The sequence below is a fragment of the Sycon ciliatum genome, chromosome 1 (assembly GCF_964019385.1).
Source record: "Sycon ciliatum chromosome 1, ocSycCili1.1, whole genome shotgun sequence".
NCBI lineage: Eukaryota > Metazoa > Porifera > Calcarea > Leucosolenida > Sycettidae > Sycon > Sycon ciliatum.
This window is the reverse complement of record NC_088643.1, coordinates 60,676,606-60,692,957: the sequence shown is the minus strand read 5'-3', so window position 1 is coordinate 60,692,957 and position 16,352 is coordinate 60,676,606. Positions and strand designations below refer to the sequence as shown.

Below are 16,352 nucleotides of genomic sequence, written 5' to 3'. Positions count from 1 at the left end.
TACCCCTGTCCCAGAGAACGTAATACACTCCAAGCTTGGTTTTAGTTTTAAAACAGGATAGGCGAGGAACCGGATAAACGAACATAACATTACATACTCTAGAGTGTACTATGCACATGGCATATCAAAAGATGTGACATCGTGCGCACATGTACATGTAGATGCGCCACATGCAGTACAGTTACCATGCACATTCTGTAAAACAAGCGAACCATACAACAAACCCCTTTTGTTTGTGCAACTCCCTGGTTCTGGCTTCTGATATGCCATGTGAACCCTTTTGATCACAAAACCACGCCCGTTATGTGGGGTCTGGTTATGTTGTAAGTGTAACATATGTTGTAAACTGGTTGCCAGCAATCTTCTTCCGGATGGTGTGTAGTCCGGATCAATGAGGACCGGATAAGCGAGGTATGACTGTACTTGATACTGGTGTAGGTTGTTTTATCTAACAAGAGGTGGAAAACGCCGTCACAGCCACCAGGAAAGCATAGATATAACCACAAACAATCCTTTATCCCACAGAAGAAAACAGAGACAAGAGACGGACTGCACAGCTCCCTAACGTACCTGATGTGAACACTCAGGCTTTGGCGAGACGGGGTGCTAGGACCACTCACAGGAATAGACACGGCACTGTAGCACAGCATGACAAGACACTGGCCCAACGCAGACCGGCATGGTGGCATAGGAACGCAGCAATGCTAAATAGAACGGAAGCCAACCACAAAGGAAAGGCAAACAACACAGAACATACGGCGATGATGACCAGGAAAAAAGACGATGCCCTCCCTTAACAATGCCCCTCAGCCACAAAATAGAGTCTACAGTGAAGACTGACAGGAGCCACACACAATGCAGAGCATACTCCAAGTCAAAGACCTCAGAACACAGGACACAACACAATGAGAACATGCAACGAATGGAGACCCAGACTGTGTGATCAGCAGGACACAGCCCGTACAGGATGGAACAGACAACTGCACGTAATAGAGCACCACGCACCGGCGGACTAGTCGACGCTGATGGGAGAAGTGGCACCCCCTGAGGCAGCTAGGGATGCTAGAACTCTACAGCCAGACTAACACCAATGATAAAACAAAAGGATACACCACACCAGGAATCAAGTCAAATAAAGATGTGTGAACAATGACCACACACCACAGAAAAGGACACAGAACAAAAACTCAATTACGGACACCATAGACACTGCAAAATCCAAACAGGAGCAAAATACCAGCTCCCTGAGGACACTGAGCATGAGGCAAACGAGCAAGCAACCTCTTGCCGAAGTTCCACCTTGTAACAACAATTTGCCGGGCCGCGCTGGTCACCGGACTGTATGGTAGGGGTATTACACCTGGACCTCAAGACCAACGGGCGAAGGAAAGCATGCCGGGCCCAGGTAAATACAATGAGGAGCACTGTATACAACTACAGAAATAACCTAAACCCATGCCAATCTGATCAACATACCTTTCCTGCGCAACCATGCCAGGCCCGTCGCACCGACTTTGAAGGTGGGGTGGCCATGCAAGGGGGTCCGGGGCCCTCCGCGGTAAAAATGTCAAAAATTGAAGCCAATTGCAAGCAATTCCGGGCATTTCGTGCCATTTCAGTGTAACTACAATGAAAGACTCTTTTATTCTGTAACAAACCCCGGGGATCGGGGACGGGGATAGGGGATCGGGGATAAGGATTCTTCATTATTTGCCACGTTTGCGCTGAGCTGCGATCATCGCGCTTTGTTGCAGTGTGCTAAAAAACAAGAACAAAAAAAAACAGCCAAAAAGGTGGGGCGGCCTCAGCTGTGCCGGCCTTGCATGCCTGGTGTACGGGTCTGAAAGATGAAAGATCTAGCTCTTGTATACACGGGCCCGGAAAGCCTGCTTCGGCTGCTCGGCAGCAGCTTCGTAGTGGTGGTCAAGGGTCGAAGACCGACGGATACGGATCAACTCCCCAGTGATCACACCTTTGCCCATACTACAGGGGTGGTTACTACCGGCAAGCAGATACAGGAAATGATTGGTGACCTTGAAATGAGGCTTCACTGCCATGTATCCCTTACTACGGAAAACTGCGGTGTCCAGGAAATCAATGCCATCATGTGCCAGTTCATGCGCAAACTCGAGGGCCGAACACTTATTAATCCTGTCTAAAGCGCGCTGAACTTGACCTTCGCAACCATGCAATGAAACAAAAATGTCACTGATAAAGCGTCTATAAACCTGAACCTCTAAACCCTCCCCCTCTAAGATCGGAAAAATGTACCGATTCTCCAAATACAGCATAACAATGTCGGCATAGACCCCTGCTGCAGGCAAACCCATGGCAGTCCCTTGGATCTGCGGAAACAAATCGTTATCATACACAAACTCGTTAGTCTTCCGAATGACTGACATCAAGGAAGTCACTGCTGTTGTTAACCGTGTACGAAGGGCCGGGGGCATCCACCTTGTACACCTGTGTGTGATATACCACGACAATGCCACGTGACCGAGCTCGTTGGGGATGTTGGTGTAAAGGCTGGTCACATCTATACTCAAAAATAAATGATCGTCCCGCACAGGCAAACCTTCTACCAAGTTGATGAAATCCGTAGTTCAGGCCAGAACAGTACTTTCCTCACGTACATACGGGTTCAGTAGAAAGTCAATGAACTTAGCAGGATAGTAGCCCGGACTATTCAGACTAACAATATGCCTAACCTTCAGGGCACAGGGCTTATGTGTTTTGAGAAGTCTCCTGGAAACGGGCATGCGCCCCGGTGCGACTAAGAACAGTGACATATATTAGTGGTCATACGATGCTCAATGCGATGCCTAGTCATGGTGAGTAAGCAATTGACTCGGGTCGCGCACACGAAGTCTCAAGGCAGCCTTGAGCCTGTTGGTTGCCATCCGCGGTCTAGCCACATGTTCATCTAGCCCCTCAGGCAAAAAACCCAGTCATTTATAATGTTGGTGTGATATCTGAGCAAGCGTTGTACAAACGCGTCATAAGTTGTTATCTTATTACTTACGTTGCCTGCATGCATATGCGCATGCCCGTTGTTTTGTTGTCTTGTCTTGCTCCTAACGAGTGATATACAAGTCTTGAGTTTCTCCCTATCTGACAAGTGTGTCTTGGTCTTGTGTAGTGCCTGGGTTGCATGTAACAATTTGGCGACGAAGACAACGTCCTGCGCGATGGAGGGAGATCGTGACCGTCTTCCACCATTCGACACGTCCGGACCCCATCTCAAGTGGCTCTGAGGTGGACAAAATGGGTTCGAGCCTTTGACTATTATCTGACGGGAAAGGACATTACGAACAAGAAGCGTTCAAAAGCACTGCTCTTGCACTTCGCGGGTCTTGAAGTTCAGGATTTATTCGAGGACCTATCCGACCCAGATGACAGCCTTCCACCAGATCAGAGAACACAGAATGACAATGAGGTTCTCAAGTGCAAGCGTACCTTGCAAGCTCATTTCGGTGCTCCTGCAAACCCTACGTATGAGAGGCACGTCTTCCGTCAACTCACTCGCCGGCAGGGAGAGTCCACAGTGCAGTACTGCACCAAGCTTCGGCAGCAAGCTCGGCTTTGTTCTTTCGAGAATGAAGGACAAACTGCGGAAGCTATACGTGACCAGATCGTAGCCACAGTCGACAGCAGTGAGCTGAAGAAGAAGCTCCTGTCAGAACCAGCCCTGACTCTGCCACGAGCGTTGGAAATGTGCAGAATTTGGGAGGACGCCCAGTCCCAGTCGGAAGGAATGTCCTCAACCACTTCTACTTCGTCTGGTACCGGTTATACCGGGAGTACTAGTAGTAGTATGCTTGTCAATGCCGTGCACCACCGAGACCAGAGTCACAGGCAAGCTGGACGGGGTGGATTTGTGCAGTCATCGCGTGGCCAGTCACGTAAATGCGGTGGATGTGGAGACCAGTGGCACGAGAAGCGCGAGTCATGCCCAGCTTGGGGCAAGTCGTGCCGGAAGTGTAGGAAGCCAAACCACTTCGCCAAAGTTTGCCGTTCACAGCAGTCCAGCACTGGTGGCAGTGTACACATGGTTGGCCAGTCTCAAGAAGTACATGGAACGTCGCCAGTCGACCCTGCTCCTGCTCCAAGTCATAGTGCAAGTGCTGGTACTGGTGCGAGTGTTGCATCCGGTCCTACAACTGCAAGTCCGTACAGCAGCGGCCTGGACGAGTACTATTCGTTGTACCGCACGCAGAGTGACAAGGACCGCGTGGACCCGTACTGTTGTACCCTCCAGTTATGTAAACAGCCAGTCGTGTTTGAAATCGACACGGGTGCAGCCGTGACGGTGATGTCTGAAAACGAATTTCATCGGCTGGCATCCAAGGTCAATTTGTCGCTTGACACAAGTGATCTGCCGAAGCTGCGTACTTACTCCGGCGGAATTCTGAATGTCGTCGGTCGCTTTAGTGCTTCTGCGACCCATGCTTCTCGTAAATCAGCAGAATTGTCGATCGTCGTTGTCCAAGGAAACGGACCAAATCTCCTGGGTCGAGACGCGTTGCAACTGCTGAGGTTGAATTGGAACTTCGTGTTCAACGTGTCACGCGAGCACTCGATATTGTCAGAGTTCCCGCAGCTCTTCCAACGTAGCATGGGCACCTGGCAACATGGAAAAGTCAAATTGTCCGTGGCAGACAGCGCCAGACCCCGGTTCCTGAAGGCACGCTCTGTTCCTTATGCGTTACAAGCAGCAGTGGAAAAAGAGCTGAGTCGACTGGAGGAAGCTGACATCATTAGTCCTGTCCAGTATTCGGAGTGGGCAGCTCCAATCGTACCCGTTCTCAAGCGGAACGGGAGCATACGAATCTGTGGCGATTATAAATGTACTATCAACCAGTCGGCAAGAGTAGACAAGTACCCCTTGCCCAACATCGACGACTTGTATCAGAAGTTAGCGCAAGGCGCATTCTTCTCCAAGCTTGACCTGAAACATGCTTATCAACAACTGTTGCTCGACGACGAGTCTAAGCTGCTGACGACAATCAACACCTCCAAAGGATTGTTCGTCTACAACCGCCTACCCTTTGGCGTGTCGGCGGCCCCGGCAATATTTCAGCGCACGATGGAACAATTGTTAGCAGGTCTGTCCTTTGTCGTAGTGTATCTCGACGACATTGTTGTTTCTGGAAAGACTCGTGCGGAGCATGATGAGAATCTGAGGCTGGTCCTGGATCGTCTAGCGTCCGCGGGTCTCAGGTTGAATCGTGAGAAGTGTCTCGTGGCTCAGCAGTCTATTGAGTTCCTGGGCCATGTTATTGATTCAGTCGGCATTAGGCCGTCGGCTGAGAAAGTGGATGACCTTGTGAAGGCCCCACAGCCCAAGAATGTCCCTGAACTGAGAAGCTTTCTGGGACTCATAAACTATTACCACAAGTTCATCGAGAATCTAAGCTCAGTGTTAGCTCCATTGTATGAATTGTTATCATCAAAGTCGTGGTGTTGGTCTGATAGTCACCAGAAAGGGTTCGATACAGGCAAGTCTCTGCTGTTTTCTGAGCCGATACGTATTCATTATGATCCTAGTTCACCTATTGTCGTGTCCTGTGACGCTTCCCCGTATGGTGTTGGCGCAGTTCTGTCGCATGTTCTGCCAGATGGGTCTGATCGGCCAGTAGCCTTTGCATCTAGAACGCTGTCGTCTTGTGAGAAGAATTACTCGCAGCTTGCCCGTGAGGCTTTGGCAATGGTATTTGGCGTCTCCAAGTTCCACAAGTACATCTTCGGTCGCAACTTTACACTACAAACAGATCATAAGCCACTGCTGGGATTGTTTGATCCTGATAGACCCATTCCTGTTCAGTCTAGTGGTCGTATTCAGCGATGGGCACTCAAACTAGCCAATTATGAATTTGTTCTGGAGTACAAGCCTGGGAAACAGAGCGGTTGCGCTGATGGGTTGAGTCGCCTCCCCAATCCGGCGCTGGTACCGGAACCGCCGCAGCCAGCCGAGGCTGTACTATCGCTATCCGTCTTGAACACTACACCGGTTACATCTGCATCGGTTGCTCGCTGGACGAGCAAAGATCCGTCCCTGGCATAAGTATACAAGTTCGTGTCTGAGGGCTGGCCCCAAGACATTCCAGAGGGATTAGAGCCATATTCCCGTCGTCGTAGTGAGCTGTCTGTCTTGAATAACTGCATCCTAATTGGTTCCAGGGTAGTTATTCCTTCACCGGGTCGTGCACCATTGCTGGACGAGTTGCACGCCGGTCATCCCGGTATCGCTAGAATGAAAGCCCTGGCACGCAGCTATGTCTGGTGGCCGTCTCTCGATGCAGAAATCGAACAGACCGTCCGTGGTTGCACGCAGTGCCAGACCGTCACCAAGTCGCCGCATCGCCAGCAAGTCCACCCATGGGAATGGCCTGGTAAGCCTTGGTTACGTGTCCATGTCGACTTTGCTGGACCCATCGCTGGTAAGATGCTCTTCATTATTGTCGATAGTAATAGTAAATTTATTGAAGCACATGTTTGCTCTGGCTCATCTGCTGCTGTCGCAATTCGCAAGCTGGAGCAGACCTTTGCTCTGCTTGGCTTACCTTATAATATTGTTTCTGACAATGGCCCTGCTTTTGCAAGTAGTGAATTTCGTGAGTTTTGCTCATCTAATGGCATACGTCATACTCTCGTTTCACCATATCATCCGTCTAGTAATGGCTTAGCCGAGCGCGCAGTACAGACGGTGAAGTCTGGCTTGGCCAAGATGTCTGGCCCTGATTTGGAAACCCGCCTTGCTAGGTTCCTGTTCCAATACAGAATGACGCCGCAGTCAACAACGGGTCGTTCTCCGTTTGAGCTACTTTGGAAGGAACATCGTCCCCGCTCACGTCTGGATCTCGTGGTCCCGGACAGCGGCAAGAAAGTCTTGGACAAACAGTGCACTGCCCATGATCGTGGTGGTGCAAATGCATACCAGTTCTATTGTGGTGATGCCGTCTGGGCAATGAATTGCAACTCCTCACCGAAGTGGATAGCTGGCATCGTGGATGAACAGCTTGGTCCTCTAACATTCACGGTTCGTCTTGTTGATAACAGAGTCTGGAAGTGTCACTCTGACCACCTGAAGAAACGCCTTCCTGCTGAGTCGGTGCAAGATGCTTCAACTGCTACGTCAGCACCACAGCTTCCATATTCCAGAGCTTTACCTTCTACCACAGCTCTACCGTCTTCAACTGCTCTATCTAGTGTTCCGCCGAATGAGTCTATGTCACTGCCTGGCTCAATTGTACATGATGAGATCCGTGAGAATGCTGATTTATCTGTTCCTGAATCTACTTCTAACCAGTCTAGTGGTTCTAGTCCTGTCGTGTCTATGCGCAGTTCTTCTCGTTCTGTAAAGGCTCCTGTCCGCCTTGATCTGTAGTTCGTCTTATCAGATTATTTGCTGCCACGACACAGTCTATGTATTTCTGTTATTCTGGTCGTTTCCATCTGATGGTGGAGGGATGTGATATCTGAGCAAGCGTTGTACAAACGCGTCATAAGTTGTTATCTTATTACTTACGTTGCCTGCATGCATATGCGCATGCCCGTTGTTTTGTTGTCTTGTCTTGCTCTGAACGAGTGATATACAAGTCTTGAGTTTTTCCCTATCTGACAAGTGTGTCTTGGTCTTGTGTAGTGCCTGGGTTGCATGTAACAGTTGGGCATTGTGATATTGGGCACGACCTATATCATCATAGTGAGATCAGTCCCGGACTACTATCACACTAGACTCGTCTGCCATTGAATATATGCCCGAGTTTGATCGCGTTCTACATGTAGCTCCCATACTATATGCTGCATGTGTACACTCCGCCTATGGTTAGTCTACTCCAGAACAACGCCTGGAGAGGTTCATTGGGGACATGATGTCCCCCACCCCATCCCCCCCCCCCCCCCCACCACCTGAAGTACCGGTATTGCCCCTCCCCCCCCCCCCCAAATAAAGTACAGGACACAGATGGAGCACTCGGGAGCACGTAGCAGTAGGCAAAGTTGACGATGCCAGTGCAGACACGCCTGACCTCGGTCACCACACTGGTACGGTCGTATGGTCTCCAAGGGACATAGCTACCAGAGAACACACAAAATGGGAGTATATAGTGCTATCTCGGAGGATAGACAACCTCCTATACAAAAATACCTACTGATAGAGTTTTATGTAGACCCTATGTGCACATATGTGTGGATGAGTACTAGTAAACGGACAGCTAACCCTAGTCTAAGTAAAATAAATGTAGAATGTAGACCCTGGGCAAAAGAAATAAGTAAATAAAAATAATAGCAACACATGAGGGAACTCGGATGGAGAGCCAAGGATTAAAATTAAAAAAGAGGACCATATCAAAGTTTATGAGTTATCCGTTTTGTCCAACACTAACGGGCATAAACGTGAAGCAGCTAAGCATCAGGTCGTTGAATGTCAGGATCTCAGTCAGTTTTTGTGCTAATTGTTGCACATTTTTGACTCGACAGTATTCTGCTTGTAACCGCTAGTGTTGGACAAAACGGATAACTTGTAAACATGAGGGAACACTCATCCTTACCCAAGTCCCAAAGCCAGCACTCGGCGGTGCTCCGAACCAAGAGGAACATTAGAGAGATCGTCCATCAGCTCCTCTCTCGTCCTGCGATCAAATCGCCGAATGCTAAAACACAAGAAGATAGGAGAGGCAAATAGAATAAATAAATCAATAAAATAATAAACAACAATACAAGTTTGAACAGCTGTAAACGTAATGGACAATCCGAACAGGACCAATGATATACCCAGAAATTATAGAAGGCACTAGGAAACATCCATACCTGCTCAAACTGATTTGGACAACATAGAAGAGGGTAAAAGAGGGCGCTACTCAAGTGTTCCTGGGATAGCTATGGTCTTTGCTATGCTATTTATTTGCAGTCTGATTCATCTGAAAAACGAAGTTTCAACTTTCAAGCATTTAATTTACAGTCCTACCCTCGTTAGTATGACATCGGTTGCAAGACAAACCTCATTAGTAGACAACGATCCAAAATCCCATGAATCATTAGCAGTCGTACATGTAAGTCCGGATAAGAGATAATTCGTTTGTGGACCAAATTCGTTATAACGTCCCCTTCAGCTGTCCCACAGGTTTGAATTCTCATTACAAGAAAAAGCGGATGGCCGAGGATAGCTCGATTGATGTTTCATGTTGTCTTGTATCGGGGACCGATGAAAGATTGTCTGATAATGGGTTGTCTTGTACAGGGGTCTGGTGGAAAACACTGTCTAATAACAAGGAAACATCAGTTCTGAGGTGGACACAATATGGATGATGCAAAGCAGCAGAAAAATGTACTCGTTATCGGACAACAAAAGTTGATACCCCCAGGGTTGTCTCCTAACAAGGGTAGACCTACGAAATAGTGGTTGCGACTTCGGCGATGATTGTTAGGAAAGGGTTTGCTCCCCACACTGGAGCTCACGCTATTCCGCCGCCTTGACTTTACACTTGACTGACAGACAGCTGCCACCCAGAGCACACGAGAAGTCCATCCAACCTTCCACTCGGAAAACCTGCAAGAAGGGACCACTCCCTGCTCAATACACAGTGTTTCGGGAAAATTAACCCTCAACAGTCGAGTTTGAGTAGGCTGAGGAAGAGTGTGCCTGAAGAGCACCATTTATATAGTGCTCTCCAGGTCCAAACATCACCAGGGATACAAACTTACAGAGACGCTCCGTTTGAAGCGCGACAAACACCTCGTGAGCACCAGATAGCAATGCGAGTCAGTGTCGCTCCTGGACGGTGAGAGCTGTATATTGACAGAGAGAGAGAGAGAGAGCGGGGGAGAGAGAAAGAGAGAGAGAGAAAGTGAGTGAGAGAGGGAGAGAGAGAGAGAGGAGAGAGAGAGAGAGAGAGAGAGAGAGAGAGAGAGAGAGAGAGAGAGAGAGAGAGAGAGAGAGAGAGAGAGAGAGACACACACACACACACACACGCAAACACACAGAGACAGACAGGCAGACAGAAGGAGAGAAGACAGAGATCCGGGATGTGACATCATCATGACATCGGCCGTTGCTGTGTATGTTGGATCCAAGGTAACGAAAAGACGGCACATGGGCAATCTCCATTGTTCGAATTGCGAGTGGCTCTAGATTGTCGTTAGAGGTGTTGGGGCCAGAAACCATGAACTTGGTTTGGGTGGGGGTGGGGGCACACGCACGCACGCACACACACACACACACACACACACCACACACACACACCACACACACACACACATACACACACACCTTCCTTCCTTCCTTCTTCCACTGTCATGACTGGCTATGTGGCCCCATACGGGGCAGACCAGGAGACGTGTTGTCCACCGGGCGGGGAACGCCATACTCAGCGCACGCGGGCCGCACGAACAGCGTTACACTTGTGCCTCGCAATATCCTGTGGCCGACGAAAACTGCGTGCACAAGTGCCACAGATGAGGGGCTTCGCCACAGGCTCCATGCGGGACTGGACAATAGCGTCGACAGCGTCACGGCAGGTGACCCGCCATCCCTGTCGATCTTGGACGATGTCACCAAGCTGCTCCAAAGGAACGCCAACACACAAACACACACACACACAGACACACACACATACACATACTGTGTACCATTTATATGCCCGTCACAAGAAAAGCACGCAAAGTTGTGGAAGTCAGGTCTCGCTGGACCAACCAGAATGGAGCTGCTACGGGCCTGAGCACGCAGCTTTCCCCATGTTGCAGAAGGCAATGCAGTGCTGCAAGTGGCAGGCAATCCTGCGTGAAAAATTGGCACATACACCTCCATATTATCAAATTCCAACGAGAGAGCTCAGTTGAAAGCTCAGGGCCCTCACTATGCTTTTTTGCCTAGGTTATCATGCATTATGCGATAGCAATAAACAACAGTTTTATTCGGCTGAAATAAAGGATACCAATAGGCCCCACTTGTACTTGGCTGAAATAAATTGTTCATCGTTGTTATTGCATTTAGTTTTTCATTTCGAACTTGCACGAATAAAGAGCGCTTGGGCTTGAAGGCTACAGAGGGCTTGACCGCCCAGGAGCACTCGCTATGCTTAATAATTGCCTAGGTCATCATGTGTGTTATTCGAACTGATAGAAACGTCTTTGCAATACAAAAACATGTGCATGACAATCAAAACTTTAATTCATAAACGCACATTGATCCATAACTCAAAACTCAATCTCTCAGACAGGTACATTCTACCAAGTAAAAGTAAATATAATAATAGATTACGCTATGGTACTAGCTTATTTCATTTTTTCAAGCCCTGTTTCAACATGTGGCCAGCAGTCTTTGCCAGAATGGTACGGAACATCAACGGAATAGAGCCAGGCTGGTGCGTAACATGATGATGGCCCTACCGACCGCACACCGAACAAGTTCGAGCATGAGAGCATGTATTTTCTCCTGCTGAATGGATGCCTGTGCAGCGGTCTCTAGCTGTCGGCGCGTCTTGTCACGAAGGCGGTGAGTCTCCAAACGACGGGATATTTGCTCCGTCGTTTCTTGCTGTTGGCATCGCCTTTCGCAAGCACGGCGACTCTCGAGGCGGCGGGACCTCTCTTCTCCCTTCTTCTACTCTCTGTGTAGGCACTCCTGCCGACGCCGTCTACTCAGAGCTTTAACACTGTCACCCCTGTCATTTTACTCTTCTTCACAGTCCTCTTCTAATGATCTCAGCATTCTATTTATACAACAACTACGCCCATTAAAACACTGCAATCTACCTGATCCTTACATTCCCAGCCCATTAGTACCACACCCCTAATCTTTCGACCGATAGTACGACACTTCTATGGTCTTTTGAAATCAAACCGCGACCATTACAATAGTGCGATCTAAACCATAATGAGCGTTAGCATGCTAACGCAAGTTAGCAGGCAGCCCAGCGAGCTGGCCCGACCTGCACGCATGCGCGAGTCATGTGGTCATGCGCCCTCCAAGATCCTGTACAATGTCTCTTGCATGTCATTGCTGTTTTCGACTTTCGAGCATGCAACTTGCGGAACATGCGTTCCCAAACAATTTCCTCCACAATTGTGCTCGCCCCGGTTTATCTTGCTAAGCTCAATGTTAAAAGTGCATTCTGCCGAATTCCCGTCCGCCCGGAGGATTGGTCCTTGTTGATCCGCTGGCAGGATCAATACTTTTATGAGAGTGCCCTGCCCTTCAGACTGTATTACGCTCCTGTCCAGCTATATGGAACTCTGCCGCATCCGCCAGTGAATGGATTATGTGCTAGCAGTTCGCACTCCTACGCCTGTTGCATAACGGGGAATACCTCAACTAATGTTACTTCCTCAGTGCATGCTCTGGACTTGTGTTAGCTTGCCAGCAATTCGCTATTCTGCTCCGAGCGTTTACAAGTACATACTTCGATGTTTCTCTGGCCCCAGCAAAAGTGGAGGGTCCAGCTCAAGTCCTGGCGTTATTGGCATCATCCCATTACGGGGAGTACCTCGACTAACGTTTCTGTCTCCATGCATGCTCTGAACTTGTGTTAGCTCGCCAGCAGCAACTCGCTACTCGGGGCCGCGCGTTTACATACCTCGGTGTTTCTCTGGCGTCAGTAAAAGTGCTTCCTCAATGCATGCTCTGGACCTGTGTTAGCTCGCCAGCAACTCGCTACTCGGCGCCGCGCATTTACATACCTCGGTGTTTTCTCTGGCGTCAGCAAAAGGGGAGGGTCCAGCCCACGTCCTGATGTTTATCGGCGTCATCCTGGACACCCGCCGCGCTAACATCAGTATGCCTATGGACGAACTTGCCAAGCTTCGTGATCTCCTTTGGGCCACTCTTCACACAGCTTCAACCACCCAATGTCAACTCGAGTCTCTTCTGGGAAAGCTCTCGTTTGCTACAAGAGTGATAGCCCCTGGACGCAAATTGCAGATTGTGGTCACTTGCCAACTGGTACCGGCAGCCGTATTACCTGATCAAGCTCTCCAAAGAGTGCCTCAAAGATCTTCGCTGATGGCCTGAGCTCCTGGATTAACAGAACGGCCGGTTCTTCTTCCTGCACCCTTAGTGGACGCCGTCCCCCGGCTTGCTGTTATTCACTGATGCAAGTAGTGCACTTGGCCGGTGCGTGTACAATTGCGACCGGGGATAGGGCGATGGACAGTCAATCAAGCAGAGCAGCAATCGCAAAGGGTTGTTTGCAATTGTGGCAGCCCGCAGCACCTGGGAAAACTAGCGGCATCAGCTGCGAATGCCAATCGATGGGCATTTACAGCAACTGCGAGGATATTGCTCATCAGTTGTGGCTTTGGCCTGGCGTTGTACACCGGCCACTCGTTTCGAATCAGCTGCCGGACTCGATATTCAGAGAGGCGGGAAGGTGGAAAGCGATGTCTGCCCGAGTAACATTCGGACGCCACCTGCAGCCAAAGTACGGGTGGCTGCGGCAATGGCTTCAGCCCATGATATCAAGTTCTGACAGTCTTTACCTAGCTTGCACCGCTTACAGATTGCACGGGTAGCTGCACTTTGTGATCCGCTCCGGGAGTGCCGATTTATGGAATATATGCTCTCAACTGGTTATGCATATTTAGCATTTGGCGGCTCTACTCAGAGTCATTGGCGGCTCCATGCGGAGTCATTGGCGGCTCCATGCGGAGTCATTGGCGGCTCCATGCGGAGTCATTGGCGGCTCCAAGCGGAGTCATTGGCAGCTCCATGCAGAGTCATTGGCGGCTCCATGCGGAGTCAATTTGCGGCTCCATGCGGGGTCATTCGGCGGCTCCATGCGGGGTCATTCGGCGGCTCCATGCAGAGTCATTCGGCGGCTCCATGCGGAGACATTTGACGGCTCCAAGCGGAGTCATTTGACGGCTCCAAGCGGAGTCATTTGCCGGCTCAGCTGCGAGCCATCTAGTGGCTCCAAGCAGAGTTATCATACCAGTTGCTCAAATCGGCACTCCCAGCTTAACTAACAGTTAGCAATGCAATTCTTCTGAGGTGTAAAGTGACTTCAGGAATATGTTGCAGAAAACTGCGATGCATGCTGATTATTTACTGTGCCCTATTGTGCACCATATACCTGGTGGGTTACTCAGGGATAAAGTAGATGCACACGAGTACCGTGCATCACGGCACAGGTTAGGTTCGCAACTAACTGCTACAGTGTACTTGTGGTCCGAACTTGCACTCTACTCAGCTCTGCATACGCAAAGAGTGCTGGTGCCGAAATGAACCAGAAGGGTGCTGAGTGGGACGCAACAACACTGACTCTGTATATGTACACAGATATGGTAGGGTATTCAATACCCGCTCTAAGATTTTACACCAACCGGGTACACGTCTACCTGGCACAACTCCTGCAACACTGGGCCAGAGCCAGATGCAATCAAGTGCGGCTACTGTGTGTCAGGGAGTCGTAAAATTACTTTCGACTTCCTGATGAAGTACATTATTGTACATGTACATGTATGAACGTACTCGCACTGGGCACTCTGGCCGCACGCATCTGCACGCGTATGCAGCCTGTCAGTGATGGTATACCCCTCGAAGTATAAAAAATATAGTACTCGACAGGACTTCCAACCGGGTCGCAGGTAACCCAGTGTTCTTTTTCCAAAAGGTCCAAGTACTCACAAACAGGGCCACTGACCCGGCTCTGGAGCAGATACTGGTAATCTAGGCCCAAGTTGCACGATTTTGTTCTGACGCTTCATGTGCTTTCATAGCCAAGGTTTCTCACATTCTTCGCAAGCTCTTTTAGTCTTGAGAGTTGACAACTGCTTATGGTTGTGTTGGCTGAAACATGTCAACTAATCTGACAACCGTCCAACCCCATTTTACTGGTAAGTAGTCAGCGAGTGGCTTTGATGGGGCCATACTAGAGGGAAAGTTATGCGGCATATTTGTGCTTCCTTTTTGAAAACTCGTTCTCGCTCGAAGGGTTTCTAAACTTTATCCCTGCGCTCATTGATGGAGTTCGTTGATGGAGTTGCCAGCGGCACCCTACAGAAGAACAATGTTGTCAAGTTTTTTATGAAAAATTGTCAAACATTTTCAAATTGCTATAAGTTTGGTTAGGGCCGGGTTCCACTGCAGCTCCGCTGCTCCACGGTACTTGGCTGCATGCAGCAGAGCGGCGCGGTTCCAGTGACACTCGCCATTCGAGGTACCTCGATCGTGCTCGACGTTTTTTGATGACATTTAGCGTGCCTGCGCGCGCGTGAAATCCAAAAAAATCCTCGTGTTCTGGCCTGTGCAACGAATCAAAATTCCCCCGTATAAAACAATTAAGTGCGGGAAACAATGCAAGCCGTGACCGCGGCTTGCATTTTTTGTATCAAGCAGCGAAGCGAAAGCTGGTGATGAACCGCGGCCTCGCTGCACCAGCTCGTAATGATGACGTTTCATGCCGTGGATGATGTGCGGCGGAGCGGCAGTGGAACCCAGCCCTAAGGCAAAGGAAATTTGTCAGGAATTGTTTATGCTGCATAGATGGAGAGCTGCACACTCTGGCTTATGGACTCTCGCCTACAGTGTAGTCGTACTGCTAGTGTACTGGCATTAGACTATCACATGCAATATACTGTCTGGCAGGAGGACTCAGGAGGGAATATTAGGACTGACAGAAGACACGAAAAACGAGAACATAATTATGGCGAGAAAGTAATCACTGGCTAAGAATTGCCCTAAGACTTACCGCTTCTCAGTGCTCCATACCAGGAAGTAGTACAATACCTACTCCCTGCTCCATAGATCTACGAGTGTTTTCTCCTCATTCTCTGCATCCTTTCCCCAGGAGTCTCGTCCATTTAGCGGCTCAAATACTTGAGCTCCGGATAGCGGAAAATAGCTCGTCTTCCATTAGCGGCTCTAATAGTACCTGGTCTGAAGTGTCGCAGTCTAGCAACTATGATTTTTTCCAGGAGGGTAAGGGTTGCAAACCCAAAGAGACCCTAAGCTTCGTCTATCAAACAAAACAATTGAATTGCCCTAAAAAATGGAAGAGGAAACGAGTGAGCGAGCTGGTCTGAGCGCGCTACTTTTCAAAAAATAGAAGCTGAAAGCCATCAAAGTCAAAGCATTCTGGCTAGCGCGTTTGTGTATGTCACGAGCGCTAGCGCGCTAGTAGTCGCAGCAAACGCTCGCAGGCCAGAGTTAGCGCTATTTGTGCTGTTTGCCGCACCCGGCAGCTGGATGGATCACGTGATCCAAGCTGGCAAATAAGGTCCGATGGTTCAGCTACATTGAGCCACAAGCATCCGAAACTGGTGGCGAAGGAAGCATAAATATGATTGTGTGTCTGTCTGTCAGACTCAGTACACATGGTACATGGGGTGGGGAGTTGAGTGTGTGTGTGTGGGTG

The 16,352-nt window shown here is 49.4% G+C and overlaps 2 protein-coding genes across 6 annotated transcripts in view; one reads left to right on the top strand and one right to left on the bottom strand.

Moving 5' to 3' along the window:
- Positions 1–15,971, bottom strand: part of LOC135804696 (CUB and sushi domain-containing protein 3-like) — a 23,969-nt gene extending 7,998 nt beyond the window's left edge. For 2 of the 5 annotated variants that reach the window (XM_065318626.1, XM_065318628.1), the window contains exons 1-6: positions 15,687–15,971; positions 10,271–10,559; positions 9,706–9,789; positions 8,553–8,654; positions 1,006–1,081; positions 571–704 (exon numbers count right to left, since the gene is read on the bottom strand). The gene's annotated coding sequence lies outside the window, so the exon portion shown is untranslated. The remainder of the gene's footprint in view (positions 1–570; positions 705–1,005; positions 1,082–8,552; positions 8,655–9,705; positions 9,790–10,270; positions 10,560–15,686) is intronic. The other 3 variants (XM_065318627.1, XM_065318629.1, XM_065318634.1) reach the window with 3 other exon arrangements.
- Positions 6,254–7,387, top strand: LOC135805991 (uncharacterized protein K02A2.6-like). Its single transcript, XM_065320117.1, has one exon. It carries the CDS (start codon positions 6,254–6,256, stop codon positions 7,385–7,387), a length of 1,134 nt encoding a protein of 377 aa, XP_065176189.1.
- Positions 15,972–16,352: the final 381 nt, after the last annotated feature.